Here is a 12,817-nt window from a genome sequence, read left to right on the forward strand (position 1 = left end):
GTGTTACCTTTTAATTCAAGGTCACTCACTGTCTCTTATTCCCAGGAGAAGACCCAAAGTTCCATTCAATGGCTATGCTGGCCACGAGAACACGAACGTGCGGGCCACATTTGAGAACCCCATGTATGACCGCAACATCCAGACCACAGACATCATGAGCAACGAGGCGGAGTTCACAGTCAGCACAGTGTGTACTGCAGTATAGCCCCCAGGCCTGGCTGCAGCTGCCACCGCCACCGAGAGCCCCGCCGCCAGCAGCCGGTGAGATTCGGGGGAGCTGGAGGGTGGAAGACGGACTGGCTCTGCAGGGGACATAGGGACCTGTGTACACACTGCTCCGGCACACAGGGACCCCCACACACCCCCACAGGCATGGAGGGCTGGCCAGTGGCATTAGGACCCTCCTCGCAGATGAGAAAATTGGAGTTAAGAACGGGAACATCAGCAAACTTGAACAAGGCCATATGTCTAGGAAGAGTGGGTCAGAGTCCACAACTGCAGTAAGGAACTTGGCCCACGAGGGAATAAAAAGACATAACCAGAAAAAAAGCCAGGCAGACGTGGCAACCACCTGTAATTCCGTTGTTGGGGAGGTAGAGAGAGGAGGTGTCAGACTAGCTGATGTGTGAGAATCGATGTCTGGCTTCCACACACATGCATGCATGCATGAGCACTGCACTTTGTGTTGTCTGTGCATATGCAAACGCATGCACACAGAGAGAGAGAGAGAAACACACACAGAGAGACACACACACAGACACACACACAGAGAGACACACACAGACACACACACAGATACACAGACACAGACACACACATACACACAGAAACACACACATAGACACACACACACAGATACACACACAAACACACACAGACACACACACAGATACACACACACAGAGAGAAACACACACAGACACACACACAGATACACAGACACAGACACACACATACACACAGAAACACACACATAGACACACACACAGAGACACACACACAGACACACACACACACACACAGAAACACACATACACACAGAAACACACACACAGACACACAGACACACACAGATACACAGACACAGACACACACATACACACAGAAACACACACATAGACACACACACAGATACACACACACACAGAGAAACACACACAGACACACACAGAGAGAAACATACACACAGAAACACACACACATAGAAACACACACAGAGACACACAGAGAAACACACATACAAACACACACACAAACACACACACAAACACACACACACAGAAACACACACACAAACACACACACAAACATACACACACACAGAAACACACACACACACACACACACACGGGGGTGGGTAATAAACGCTCTGCCCCTGTGCCCACTTCCTACACGTTCCCATCCCCAGTTTGAGAAGACTAAAGCCCAAAAGCGAAAGACAGAACCAACTGATGCCCTTCCGTTCTCTCCTCCTGCTTGGCTTTGCCTCTTTGTCGCCCCCCTCCACTTCCATTCCCACCCCACCTCACCCCTCCTTCCTCTCTCTCCTCCTCCTACCTGCTCTGGTTGGTCTGTTGGTGCCCAGCTCCCCAGGGGGCAGGAAGGAGCTCCCCTGAGCACAGCGCCCAGTGCCCATCTTCGTCTGTCCCTCCGCCTACGTCTGCCACTGCTGGGACTCAGGCACCTGCTCGCCCTGCCTCCATCTGTGCTCGTCACCCTGGAGAGGACTCCACAATGCCCTGGTGTGGGGCCGTAGAGGAAGAGGGCTGCAGATGGAGGAAGGCGGATGGATTCAAACAGCAGAGTGAATCGTGGGTGTTCACCTGAACACACATGGCCTCTCCTTCACTGTATCCTGCAGAAGAGACCGCAGAGGCTTAAAGAAGGGACGCGTGTGCATGTGTGGGGGTGTGGGTGTGTATGTGTGCAGTACAGGTGTGTGTGAAAGATGCCCTAGACGCTTTTCCCCCCACAAACCCAGAGGAAACGACGAGAGGCATCATTACCTCCCAAACTGACACGTCCCCCCTTGGGGACTCGGGGAATGAGTAAGGACACATCTCATGGAAGGTAGTATGCAGAAGCCACCTGGCTGCAGGGGTAGCCCCAATTGCACAACAATAGGAAGGATTACCTGGAAGAGAAGGGGAGACATTCTTCAGACGTAATTTGGTATCAATGCAATTTTTTCAACTATAATGGCACTGAGTTTTAAAACCAGTGAATTAAAAAGTCATCTGGGGTCCTGAGCAGCTTTGAGAAAGAAGGGTAATATAGTGGCAGAGTTGGGGGATAGAGCAGGAATCTGCCTCAGGAGCCTAGCATCACATCCGGCTGTCAGCTGACCAAGAGAAAAGGCCTCTGCAGACAAGACAGCACACCCTGGAGAGGACAGGAGCAAGCCAGCCCTGGCTCCCAAAAGGTGGCGGCCGCCGCTTACTGACTTATTCTCCGTGCCTGACTCTTTACATGTCATTTCTAGTTCCTTAGAAACGCCACCAAAGCAGGACTTGCTATTTCCATTCAGAGGTCAGGGAAGAAGGAAGCACGAGACACCGAGATCGAGTACACCAGAGATGCGAATGCGACCCTGTCTGACTCCGACATCTACGGCACCTGCTGCCAGAAAACCAGGTCTCCAATGGGCACCAAAGGCAGGAAGGTAGGGGAGTCTCAACAAGAGGATGCACATGTCTAATCTGGACGCTGCTGTCTGTGCCTGGGCAGCACCAGATCAAGCACCCAGTGCCCCAGCCTCCTGAATTGGTGCTCGCCCCTTGGCTTCCAACAGCCCACAACCACAGCGGAGGACCTGGCAGCTCCTTCATCGAGAGAACTGAGTGAAAGTCACCTTCTCTCCAGCTCCTGGCAAGTGGCTCAGAGTCATTTAGGCCAGTGTTTCTCAACCTGTGGATCACGACCCCTTTGTGGGTCACGTGACCCTCTCACAGGGGTCACATAAGACCATCCCGCATACCAGATATTCACCTTATAATTCATAACAGTAGCAGAATTACAGTTATGAAAAGGCGACAAATATAACTTTATGGCTGGGGGGGGGGCGGTCACCACCATGTGAGGAACTGTATTAAAGGGTGGCAGTGTTAGGAAGGTTGAGAACCGCTGATTTAGACAATGTCACTGTGTTTAGGTCATTAATGAATTCCTTATGAGTGTGGTCGGGAAGCCTGCGAGTTTAGAACTCAACATAATGACATTTAGATTCACTTTTTCCGTGTCCTGCGGAAGTTCCCTGTGAGCATACACCCCTGCTTCCGTGTGAACGGCAGCCTCCAACACGTGTAGGACGTATCAAAGTAACATGTAGAACGTGTGCAGGGATGAACAGGGAGGGGGGAGCTGGCACAGTTCACAGGAGCAGTTAAAAGAACTCAATGAGGACGGGCTGAAGCGAGGGGGGGGTCTCCATTTCCAGCAGGTGCATTGAAGGCCACAAGGGCAGGCCCACTCCTGTCCACATACCCTCTGGCCCTCTGGGACTCAGCATCCCTGTACCCAGTGGGAGAGGACCAGTCTAGACAAACTTGTTCATGCTCCTTCTGCTCTTGGTGGTGAATGCAGGAGATTCTCGGGTTCCTTCCCCGTCCTCCCCAAAGCTAACCCAGTGTGCTCACCCAGCCCTGCCTGGCTCCCTCCTGTGTGTGCTTGGGAGGTCCCAGGATACACTCAAGGAGCAAAGGCTGGTGGGTCCCCAGCACCTGCTGTGTGTCACTCTCCCTCTGGCCTTGGGCACTTTCTATTCATCCCCAGTGGCTCAGAAGGGAACAAGGCAGATTAAGTCCTTCACCCACCATCCGTACCCTGTACCTACCACCTCCATCCCACGAGGGAAAAAAACAGTAAAACAAAAACAAAAAAAATCTTTTGTACAGAGATATATTTTTATTATACAAAGTTTGTACAGTACCAAAAAAAGACAGAAAAAAAATGGTGTACATTTTTTTTTCATTATTGTAGGTAAATGGTGTGGGAGCCTTTTTTTTGTAAATGTAATAAAATGTATAAATATGGTTTTCAGAAAGCATCCCGTGCTGTAAATATGTAATCTACACCCCTTTCTCGGCTTGTCTGCAGTATATGCATTTAATTTATCTGTCTCCGTATATGAGGCTTCCCCCTGGGGTTCTGCATTATGGTACTTTCCGGAATTTGAAAGCAATTTTAAATTTTTTGAATTCAAATAAAATATAAATTTTTGCATTGGTTTTCTTACATTTCTATGGCCTCGCTCGTGGCTGAGACTGCAGAGGTCAGGCTCCAAGGATTCCAGGATGTGGGGAGCTTCCAGGTGGGACAGTCTCTTAAAGGAACAGGGAGCTTAGTGGGAACGGAGAAGTTGTCACTTTATGTGGAACACATACCCAGGCTACCTTCGGCCTCCTGGCTTCATACCCACACTGAACTTTAGTTCCAACTTCGCCTCCTTTGTGACCCAATTTAAGCCAGCTTTCCCAGTTTCGGTGAAGGCATTTTGCCTGGTTCATAACACCCGGTATTTACCTTCAGGCCACGAAGAACCAGCAGGATGGGCTGATCCTCCCTCGGTTTGGCAGGGTTTGCTGTCAGAAAGGGTCGTGAGTGAAATAAACCCCATCGCACGGGAGATGGCTCGGAACAGAATTTTACTCCGGTTTATCAGAATAACAGCAGGTGATTCCTCACTGCCCCCAAACGCCAGGACAAGGCGAGAGTTCCATAAACCCAAGGGCACAGAAAGAGGGGCTAGCTAACCTACGCTGCCAGAGAACCAAAGCACACCATCCCCTGCACCAGGGAAGAAGGTACCTGTTGTGTTGGATGCAAAATTTCCTCCCAGTTGACATGCGTGTTTGAACACTTGGTCCTTGGCTGGCGCTTTCGGAAGGTTGGAGAACCTCTCGGAGATGCAGCCTTGCCAGGAGGAGTAAGTCCATAGGGGCCTGCCTTGAGGTTGAATAGGGGCCCCTCCCCACATCGTCTGACTGTGCACACAATGTGACCAGCTGCCTCAGCTCCTGCTGTCGTGTTTTCCCCACAGTGATAAACTGTACCCTCAAACTGTAACCCAAAATAAAACCTACCTTCCTGAAGTTGCTCCTGTACTCAGTCACAGCAGAAAGGAAAATAATTGATATGGTACCCTTGAACTAAGGAACCAAAGCCACCGTACCCCTCCCTCCACTAGAATTGCCCCAAAACTCTGCACACATGTTTTGTCATGAACCGATAGGGCATCCACATATCTTCATAGTTTCCATGAGAGTAAGAAGTAAGATGCTGCAGCCAGATGGTGCCATGAGCAAGAGCCCTTGCTGCTCAGGCCTGACAACCTGAGTTTAATCCCTGGGACCCATGTGGAAAAGCCAGATTCAATGTGCTTCTGTGGTCTCAGCACTTGTATAGCAAGATAGGGGAGGATGCCGGAGGCTTGCCTGGCATCTCAAAGGCCAGCTGATCTGGAGGTCATGGGACAGGAGCAAGAACGGGGAAGACACTACCTCAAGAGGGTGGAAGGAGAGAACTGAGTCCTGAAAGCTGTCCTCTGACCTCTGTGCATGGCATGTACATGAACATGTATGCACGCACGTGCGTGTGCGACACACAAATGCACATGCATGTACAGATGCACAGTGTACCCACACACATGTACACGCGCACACATTTACACACAAATGCACACACACATACACACATAGATCCACACACACACATATGACACACACATGCATGTATACACATACACATGTGTACACACAATAGAAAAGAGTGCAGAAAATGGTAGTACAGCATAGCAGCTAATTAAAATACTCCTCTAGGAATATAAGAGAATGCCTTTTGGAAGCATCTTAACATTAATTAAATAAAATGAGGTGCAAATATTAAAATGCAGCACAGGGGGGCTAGAAAGATGGCTCGGCAGTGAAGAGCACTTGATGCTTTTGCAGAGAACCCCGGCTCAATTTCCAGCACCCAAAGGGTTGCTCACACCGTATGTAACACCAATCCTAGGGATCCAACGTCCTCTTTTGGATACTGAGGACATTGCATGCACATGGCACACAGACACACACGCAGGCAAACACCCAGACGAGTACAGCCCATGTAAGAAAGTGAAAGCCTTGGGTGAGAAGTGGGCATAGATTTTAAGATGACAGACGTACCTTAGAAATAAAAGGCACATGAAAGGGGGATGGCAGATACAGAACAATCTTGCAGTGAAGGCCACATGGGAGAAATCAGAACATCCACCACACAGGAAGAGGGAAACATAGAAACAGGGAGAAAAGGCAGAACAAGCTGATCCGTGTGCGATGGGAGTCCTGGAAGAAGAAACCTACATAAACCAAGCAGAATGAATATTTAAAGTTATATTAAAAAGTACTAGAAGTAACAGAAACTTTTGGCCTACCTGTTAAGACGTGAGCCAAGTTTCTGAGAAAAATCCATCTGGTATGCTCGGCGCTGAGACGTCCCAGCAAAACTTCAGGATTTTAAACAAAGAGAAAGCGTTCAGGCTAGGGGTGCAGCTCGTTTATAGAGTGCTTGCGTATGGTGTGCAAAGCCCCGGGTTGCTTCCCCAGCATTGCAAAGACAAAAGGAAAGAGAACATTCTGAGTCTCTTTAAAAATAAACCCGCTATACAGGGAGAAGCAGTTTGTAGAGACAAATGCAGCTGACAGGAAGAGAAGAATTAGTGGAGACCCAGAAGCAGTTACAAGGTAGCGATGCGCTATGAGCAGAGTGAGAGACATGGTCAGTGTGGAAACACATGCAGGCAAGCGCCAGATCTCAGTACAAGTGTGGGCATTTCTATCGGAACTGAGCTACATGGGTACAGCATGTGTGAATACGTTTTTACATGTTGCTCAACCTTTAAGAGACATAGCTTCCAGGGTTGGGGATTTAGCTCAGTGGTAGAGCACTTGCCTAGCAACCGCAAGGCCCTGGGTTCGGTCCCCAGCTACGAAAAAAAGAAAAGGAAAAAAAAGAGAGACATAGCTTCCCCCTGTGAGCATGTGTCATACACAAAGAAGCAATAGAGCTGTCATCTCTGACAAGGATGAAAGAAGTGTGGGAAACCCCCTTGTGAATGGCAAGTGTAAGCTATGTTTAAGATCCTAAAGAGGAGGAGGAAGAAGAGAAGGGGGAAGAGGAAATGGAAAGGGAGGAAGAGGAAAAGGAAAGGAAGGAAGAGGAGAAAAAGGAGGAAAAGGCGAGAGGAAGGGGGAAAAGCGTGGGGAGCTAGTGGTAAGATTTATCCTTTATAAAAATTTCCAGTTAATAAATGAATTCTAGAGTTGCCCTTTGAAAACCTCAGTCCTTCCTCAGAAAATTGAACATTCCACTCCCTGAGGACCCAGCTATACCTCTCCTGGGCATATGCCCAAAAGATGCTCCAACACATAACAAAGACACATGCCCCACTATGTTCATAGCAGCCTTATTTATAATAGCCAGAAGCTGGAAAGAACCCAGATGCCCTTCAACAGAGGAATGGATTCAAAAAATGTGGTACATCTACACAATGGAGTCTACTCAGCTATCAAAAACAATGTCTTCATGAAATTCATAGGCAAATGGAATGAACTAGAAAATATCATCCTGAGTGAGGTAACCCAATCACAGAAAAACACACTTGGTATGCACTCATTGATAAGTGGATATTAGCCCAAAAACTTGAATTACCCAAGATGAAATCCACAGACCACAAGAAGCTCAAGAAGAAGGAAGACCAAAATGTGGATGCTCCCACTCCTTCTTAAAAGGGGAAAGAATATCCATAGGAGGGGATATAAAAGCAAAGTTTAGAGCGTTGACTAAAGGAACGGCCATTCAGAGCCTGCCCCATATGTGGCCCATATATATACATCCACCAAAACTAGATAAGATTGATGAAGCTAAAAAGTGCAGACTGAAAGGGACTGGATATAAATCTCTCCTGAGAGATACATCCAGAGCACGCCCAATACAGAGGTCAATGCTAGCAGCAAACCATTGAACTGAGAACAGAACCCCCTTGGTGGGGAGGAATTAGAGGAAGGATTGAAAGAGCTGAAGGGGCTTGCAAGCCCATAAGAACAACAATACCAATCAACCAGAGCTTCCAGGGACTAAACCACTATCGAAAGACTGTACATGGACTGACCCAGGGCTCCAACTACATATGTAGCAGAGAATAGTCTTGTTGGGGCACCAGTGGAAAGGGAAGCCCTTGGTCCTGCCAAGGTTGAACCCCCAGTGCAGGGGAATATGGGGGGGCAGTAAGGGGGATGGATGGGGGAATACCTGTATGGGGGAGGGGCAGGGGATTGTGGGGAGCTTATGGACAGGAAACCAGGAAAGGGAATAACATTTGAAATGTAAGTAAAGGGTTGGGGATTTAGCTCAGTGGTAGAGCGCTTGCCTAGGAAGCGCAAGGCCCTGGGTTCGGTCCCCAGCTCTGAAAAAAAAAAAAAAATGTAAGTAAAGAAATATATCTAATAAAAGGAGAGAGAGAGAGAGAGAGAGAGAGAGAGAGAGAGAAAACCTCAGTTCCAATAAATCCTGCCACGATCCACAGGGGCAAGCTACCGCTCCACAGAAGAAAACACATACCTGGTATAGTAAATCTGTCCAAGAACTCACATTTGGGGCTCACAGACCACGGAGGTGAACCTATTCCTATTGTTCTGCAAAGTGGACCTAGTGTCAAGCTTCCCTGTAAACCCGTATATCCCTACCTGTATATCGGTACGGCTCTCAGACCTCATCGGAGAAGTTTCTTTGGTTAGTGAAGCAGCTCACAAATGGTCAGAGTATGTAGAGTGTCAGTAGGGTGCTTATCCACATGAAGCATCTGCATCACACACACCCTCCAAGGCTCAGGGACCCAGGCAGAAGAGCAGGCAGAAGCTAAGAGCCAGAGGTTGGAGAGGACCAGGGTGAAGCCGTGTCTTCTGCACCCATGACTACAGCAACCACAAGGAAGCTGTGGTTGCTGCACAAGGTTAATCCAATCAACACGTTATAGAGCAGGAGAGAGGCTTACAAGCCCCCAAGCTGTCCTGGCGAGCTTTTATTGTCAACTGGACACAATCAAGAATCACCTGGGAAGACAGTCTCAACCGATGACTTCCCAGTCAAATTGGTGATGTCTGCGGGGCATCACCTTTACTGATGGATGTGGGGGTAGCCAGCTCACTGTGGGCAATGCTACCCTTGGGCGGGCGGTCCTTGGTGTTGAGCGTGAGCCAGGAGGAGTAAGGCCATAAGCAGCCTTTCTCCATGGCCTCTGCTTCAGTTCCTGCCCCTGGGTTTTATGCCTTGAGCACTTGCCTGGCTTCCTCCAGTGACGGACTGTGGCCTAGAAGCATGAGCTAAACAAATCCCTTTATTTTGGCCATGCTGTTTCTCCCAGCAACAGAGAGTAAACTGGGACACACACCAAGCTGAGGAGTGCTGATGGCTTCTGCAGAGAGGGACATATTTCATGGTGTGGCCCGTGGTAGGGCAACAAGGCCCAGTTGGACACACAGGAGTATATGGGTAGTACAAATTGGACTGGTGGGTTATAAAGTATTTTTTAAATCTGAGGACACAAAGCTGGGGGACTGAGGAGGTAGGGATGGGATCTGAAAGGACTTGGGGGAAGGAGGAGGTGAATATAATCAAAAAACATTGTAAAAACTTATGAAATAATTAATATATTTAATTTTTAAAATATGCAATTTTAAATTTGTTATCAATAATTTAAATTCACCTTGTTTAAATATATAACATATATTTATATTTATAGATTGTATTATATGTACATATGTATTATATATTTATATGTAGATATATTATATTTATATGTACATGTTATGTATATGTATATAAATAGAAATATATTTTATGTATATGCTTATGCATGTAAATATGTTTATGTATATTAGTATATAATGTAAATATTAATGTGTGCATGTTTATACACATATATACTATACATTTATTTCTTATCTCTGTCCATGGGAAGGTTCGAGAAGTGATAGCAATGGGCATGGCTTCCATCTCTTGGCGTTGTTTGTTAGTTTTTCTATGGTGCACATGTGGACGTCAGAGGGCTGCTTCTTGAACTAAGCTGTCCTCTCCTTCCACCACGTGAGCCCTGGGATGAAACGTCAGTTTGTCACTGAGTTTGGAGGAAAGCACCTTTCCTGCTGAGCCATCTCACAGGTCCCCAACTCTTGGTTTCTTGATACTGTTCACTCAGAGGAACTCTGTTCTTGGGGAAATGGCTGATTCCTCAGCCCAGGTCCCACAAAGCTGGTGGGACAGGAGTCGAGGAAGAACAGGCCACGGCTGTGGGTCCCGAATCATCCTCATCTTCCCAAAGGAGCTGCTTTAGACTTCAAATGAAGACTCGGGCTGGGCATTGGCGGTACACACCTTTAGTCCCATAGTCCCAGCACTCAGGAGGCAGGGGCATTCGGATCGCCGTGATTTGGAGGCCAGCCTGGTCTACAGAGTGAGTTCAAGGACAGTTGGGCCACACAGAGAAACCCTGTCTCAGAAAAAAAGAGAAAGAAAGAGAGGGAGAGGGAGAGGAAGAGGAAGAAGAGGAAGAAGAGGAAGAAGAAAAGAGAAGAAGAAGAGAAAAATGAAGAGTTGGTGGAAGAATACTTTTTAAAGCATGCTTTGAAATTCTATTTTTCTGGCAATCCTTTTTTATTTATTGTTAGTGAGTGAATTTTACCCATTCATTTCCCGTGTACAGAATAAACCCAATAAGACATTTACTCCTTGCCGAATGGCCAAGCCAGCCACTTGCTTTACCTCATACACTTATTGCTGGGAGAACATAAAACCTACCCAGCCTTGTTCAAGCCCATAGTATGTTTTTAGCTTTTAGCTCTCTGATCTGCCTCCTCCATCTAACGGAAATGTTTCATCCTTTGGTTGGCACCTCCCACTCACCCCACTCTCTAGCCCCGCCCCCACCAAGCACCAATCTGTGACCCCTCCCTCTCACTGATCATCATTCCGAGGCCTCCTCCCCAACTTTTTAAAATTCCTCACACAAATGAGCTCGTGCGGTGTGTGTCTTCCACCCGCTGCCTGATTTCTCTTCAGGGACGACAAGCTCTTCCTGGTTTTGGAAGCTCTTCCTGGTTTTATTCCATTACGTATATACCACATTGCCTTTAGCCCTCCACCTGAGTATGGTCGCGGGTTACTATGTACTTGCTGTTTTGAATAACACTGTGATAAACATGTTAATGGTGTACATACTTCCTTGACACACCGATTTTCTTTCCTCCGGATAATACGGTAGTCGTGTCTTTAATTTACTGAGGAACCTCCGTACTGATTTCCACAATGGTTCCCACTCACGGCAGCCATGTGCAGGTCTCTCGTCTCCCCACATGCTAACCTCGCGTCTTCTGAGTAGCAGCTGTCCCAACAGGAGTGAAACCAGAAACCTCAGATGGGTTGTTTTGCATCCCTTGATGGTTAGATGGCTTTTCCATGTACACATCAAGATTACCCTGTACAAAGGGGAATTTCTTCAAAGAAGATAGATTGGGTCCATCCCTCATACAGGGAGAAGGAAAACTCCCGACAAATATGAAAGAATAAACCAATCCCCTAGACTACCACACGCGTGATATGTGAACCTAGAAGAGAAACTTTGTAAATAATATCCTGAATAAATTCTCACACAGCCCAGCCAATGCACTTCTGTTGGAGTATAGTGTAAGAACAGAGAGAGGGAGGCTGCGGGATTTAGAAGCCTGGGAACAGCCCTGGGTACCTCCAGCCCCTGGCTTTGCTTTATAAAGAAATAAATGGCCTCACTTTAGAAGAGATTAATTGTGACCATTACTCTTAAAACCACACACACAAAAGAATAAATATCTGTAACTCTGAGATAATCACGCTGGCTCCATGCTGCAGATCTAGCAGGGCTCTCGTCACATGAGCATGGATAATGTCACACTCTGTGCTAACTAGTTATTGTGGACTCGTTGTTTGTACATTTAGTCATGTTAATGCACCTTATTTCCACACTTTATGTGCCCGCTTATTTTCCATGCCTGCCAGTGCTGTAATTTGTATCCCAACCCCTTTCATTGAGCATTTCCATTATGAAGTGTTTTCCCGTCATAGCATTGCCATAAACAAGCTCGTAGGGTGGTTGCTGTGCACTGTGTAGGACCTAATTGGCTGTGGATTTATTCCGGGGATGATCTTTCTGGTTGTGCTTCGTTTTCCTCCGGCTGCAGCCAATAGCATGGATGTTGGCAACACAGCTTGCAGTGTTTTGGATCCTTGCACGACAGACTGTGTCAGTGCCAGGTGCATGTGACAAAAGACACAGAGAAGACGTGTGAGGTTCTGTTCTGTTGGTAGCCATATCTGTAGTATGCCTGAGCTAGGGACGGAGTGATGAGGAGAGGAAGGTGGCCCTGAGGCACGCTTCTCTCTGCAGTGAAGAAGAGGAAATGTGGCTCAGATCAACTTGAGGCTTAGGAAAGCCAGAACTTTGATGGACATCAGCCCAGATCAGACCCCCTACTCTCTCTGTTGTGTTGTGCATGGTACTGGCTTCGTGAGAGGAAGTTCCCTTGAAGAAAAACCATTGTGCTCTCAGGGAGCCCAACCTGGTCTGGCACAGGCACTAACATGTACTGACATGTTCTAACATGTACTGACAGACTATAATGAACATTACAAGGAAAGTAATGGGGGGAGGGGGTGACCCAATTCGGGCAGGAGTTAATACCTAACTTTCTGTGACTTCAGCTGAGACCTGAAGGTAGTGGGAGCTGGCCAGGTGATGAGTGCCGGGAAGGGC

The 12,817-nt window shown here is 47.5% G+C and overlaps 1 protein-coding gene across 6 annotated transcripts in view; it reads left to right on the forward strand.

Annotated features, from left to right (window-relative positions):
* The window catches only part of Csmd2 (CUB and Sushi multiple domains 2), a 569,993-nt gene extending 565,770 nt beyond the window's left edge, over nt 1-4,223 (forward strand). For 5 of the 6 annotated variants that reach the window (XR_010066640.1, XR_010066641.1, XR_010066642.1 and 2 more), the window contains 2 exons: nt 46-261; nt 1,586-4,223. Coding sequence is in view for 1 of the 6 variants with exons in the window: in XM_063288624.1 (XP_063144694.1) it covers nt 46-205 (160 nt within the window). In the remaining 5 variants the exon portion in view is untranslated. Of the gene's footprint in view, nt 1-45 lie in introns of all 6 variants that reach the window. The other variant, XM_063288624.1, reaches the window with a different exon arrangement.
* Nucleotides 4,224-12,817: the final 8,594 nt, after the last annotated feature.

Source organism: Rattus norvegicus, chromosome 5, assembly GCF_036323735.1.
Source record: "Rattus norvegicus strain BN/NHsdMcwi chromosome 5, GRCr8, whole genome shotgun sequence".
NCBI lineage: Eukaryota > Metazoa > Chordata > Mammalia > Rodentia > Muridae > Rattus > Rattus norvegicus.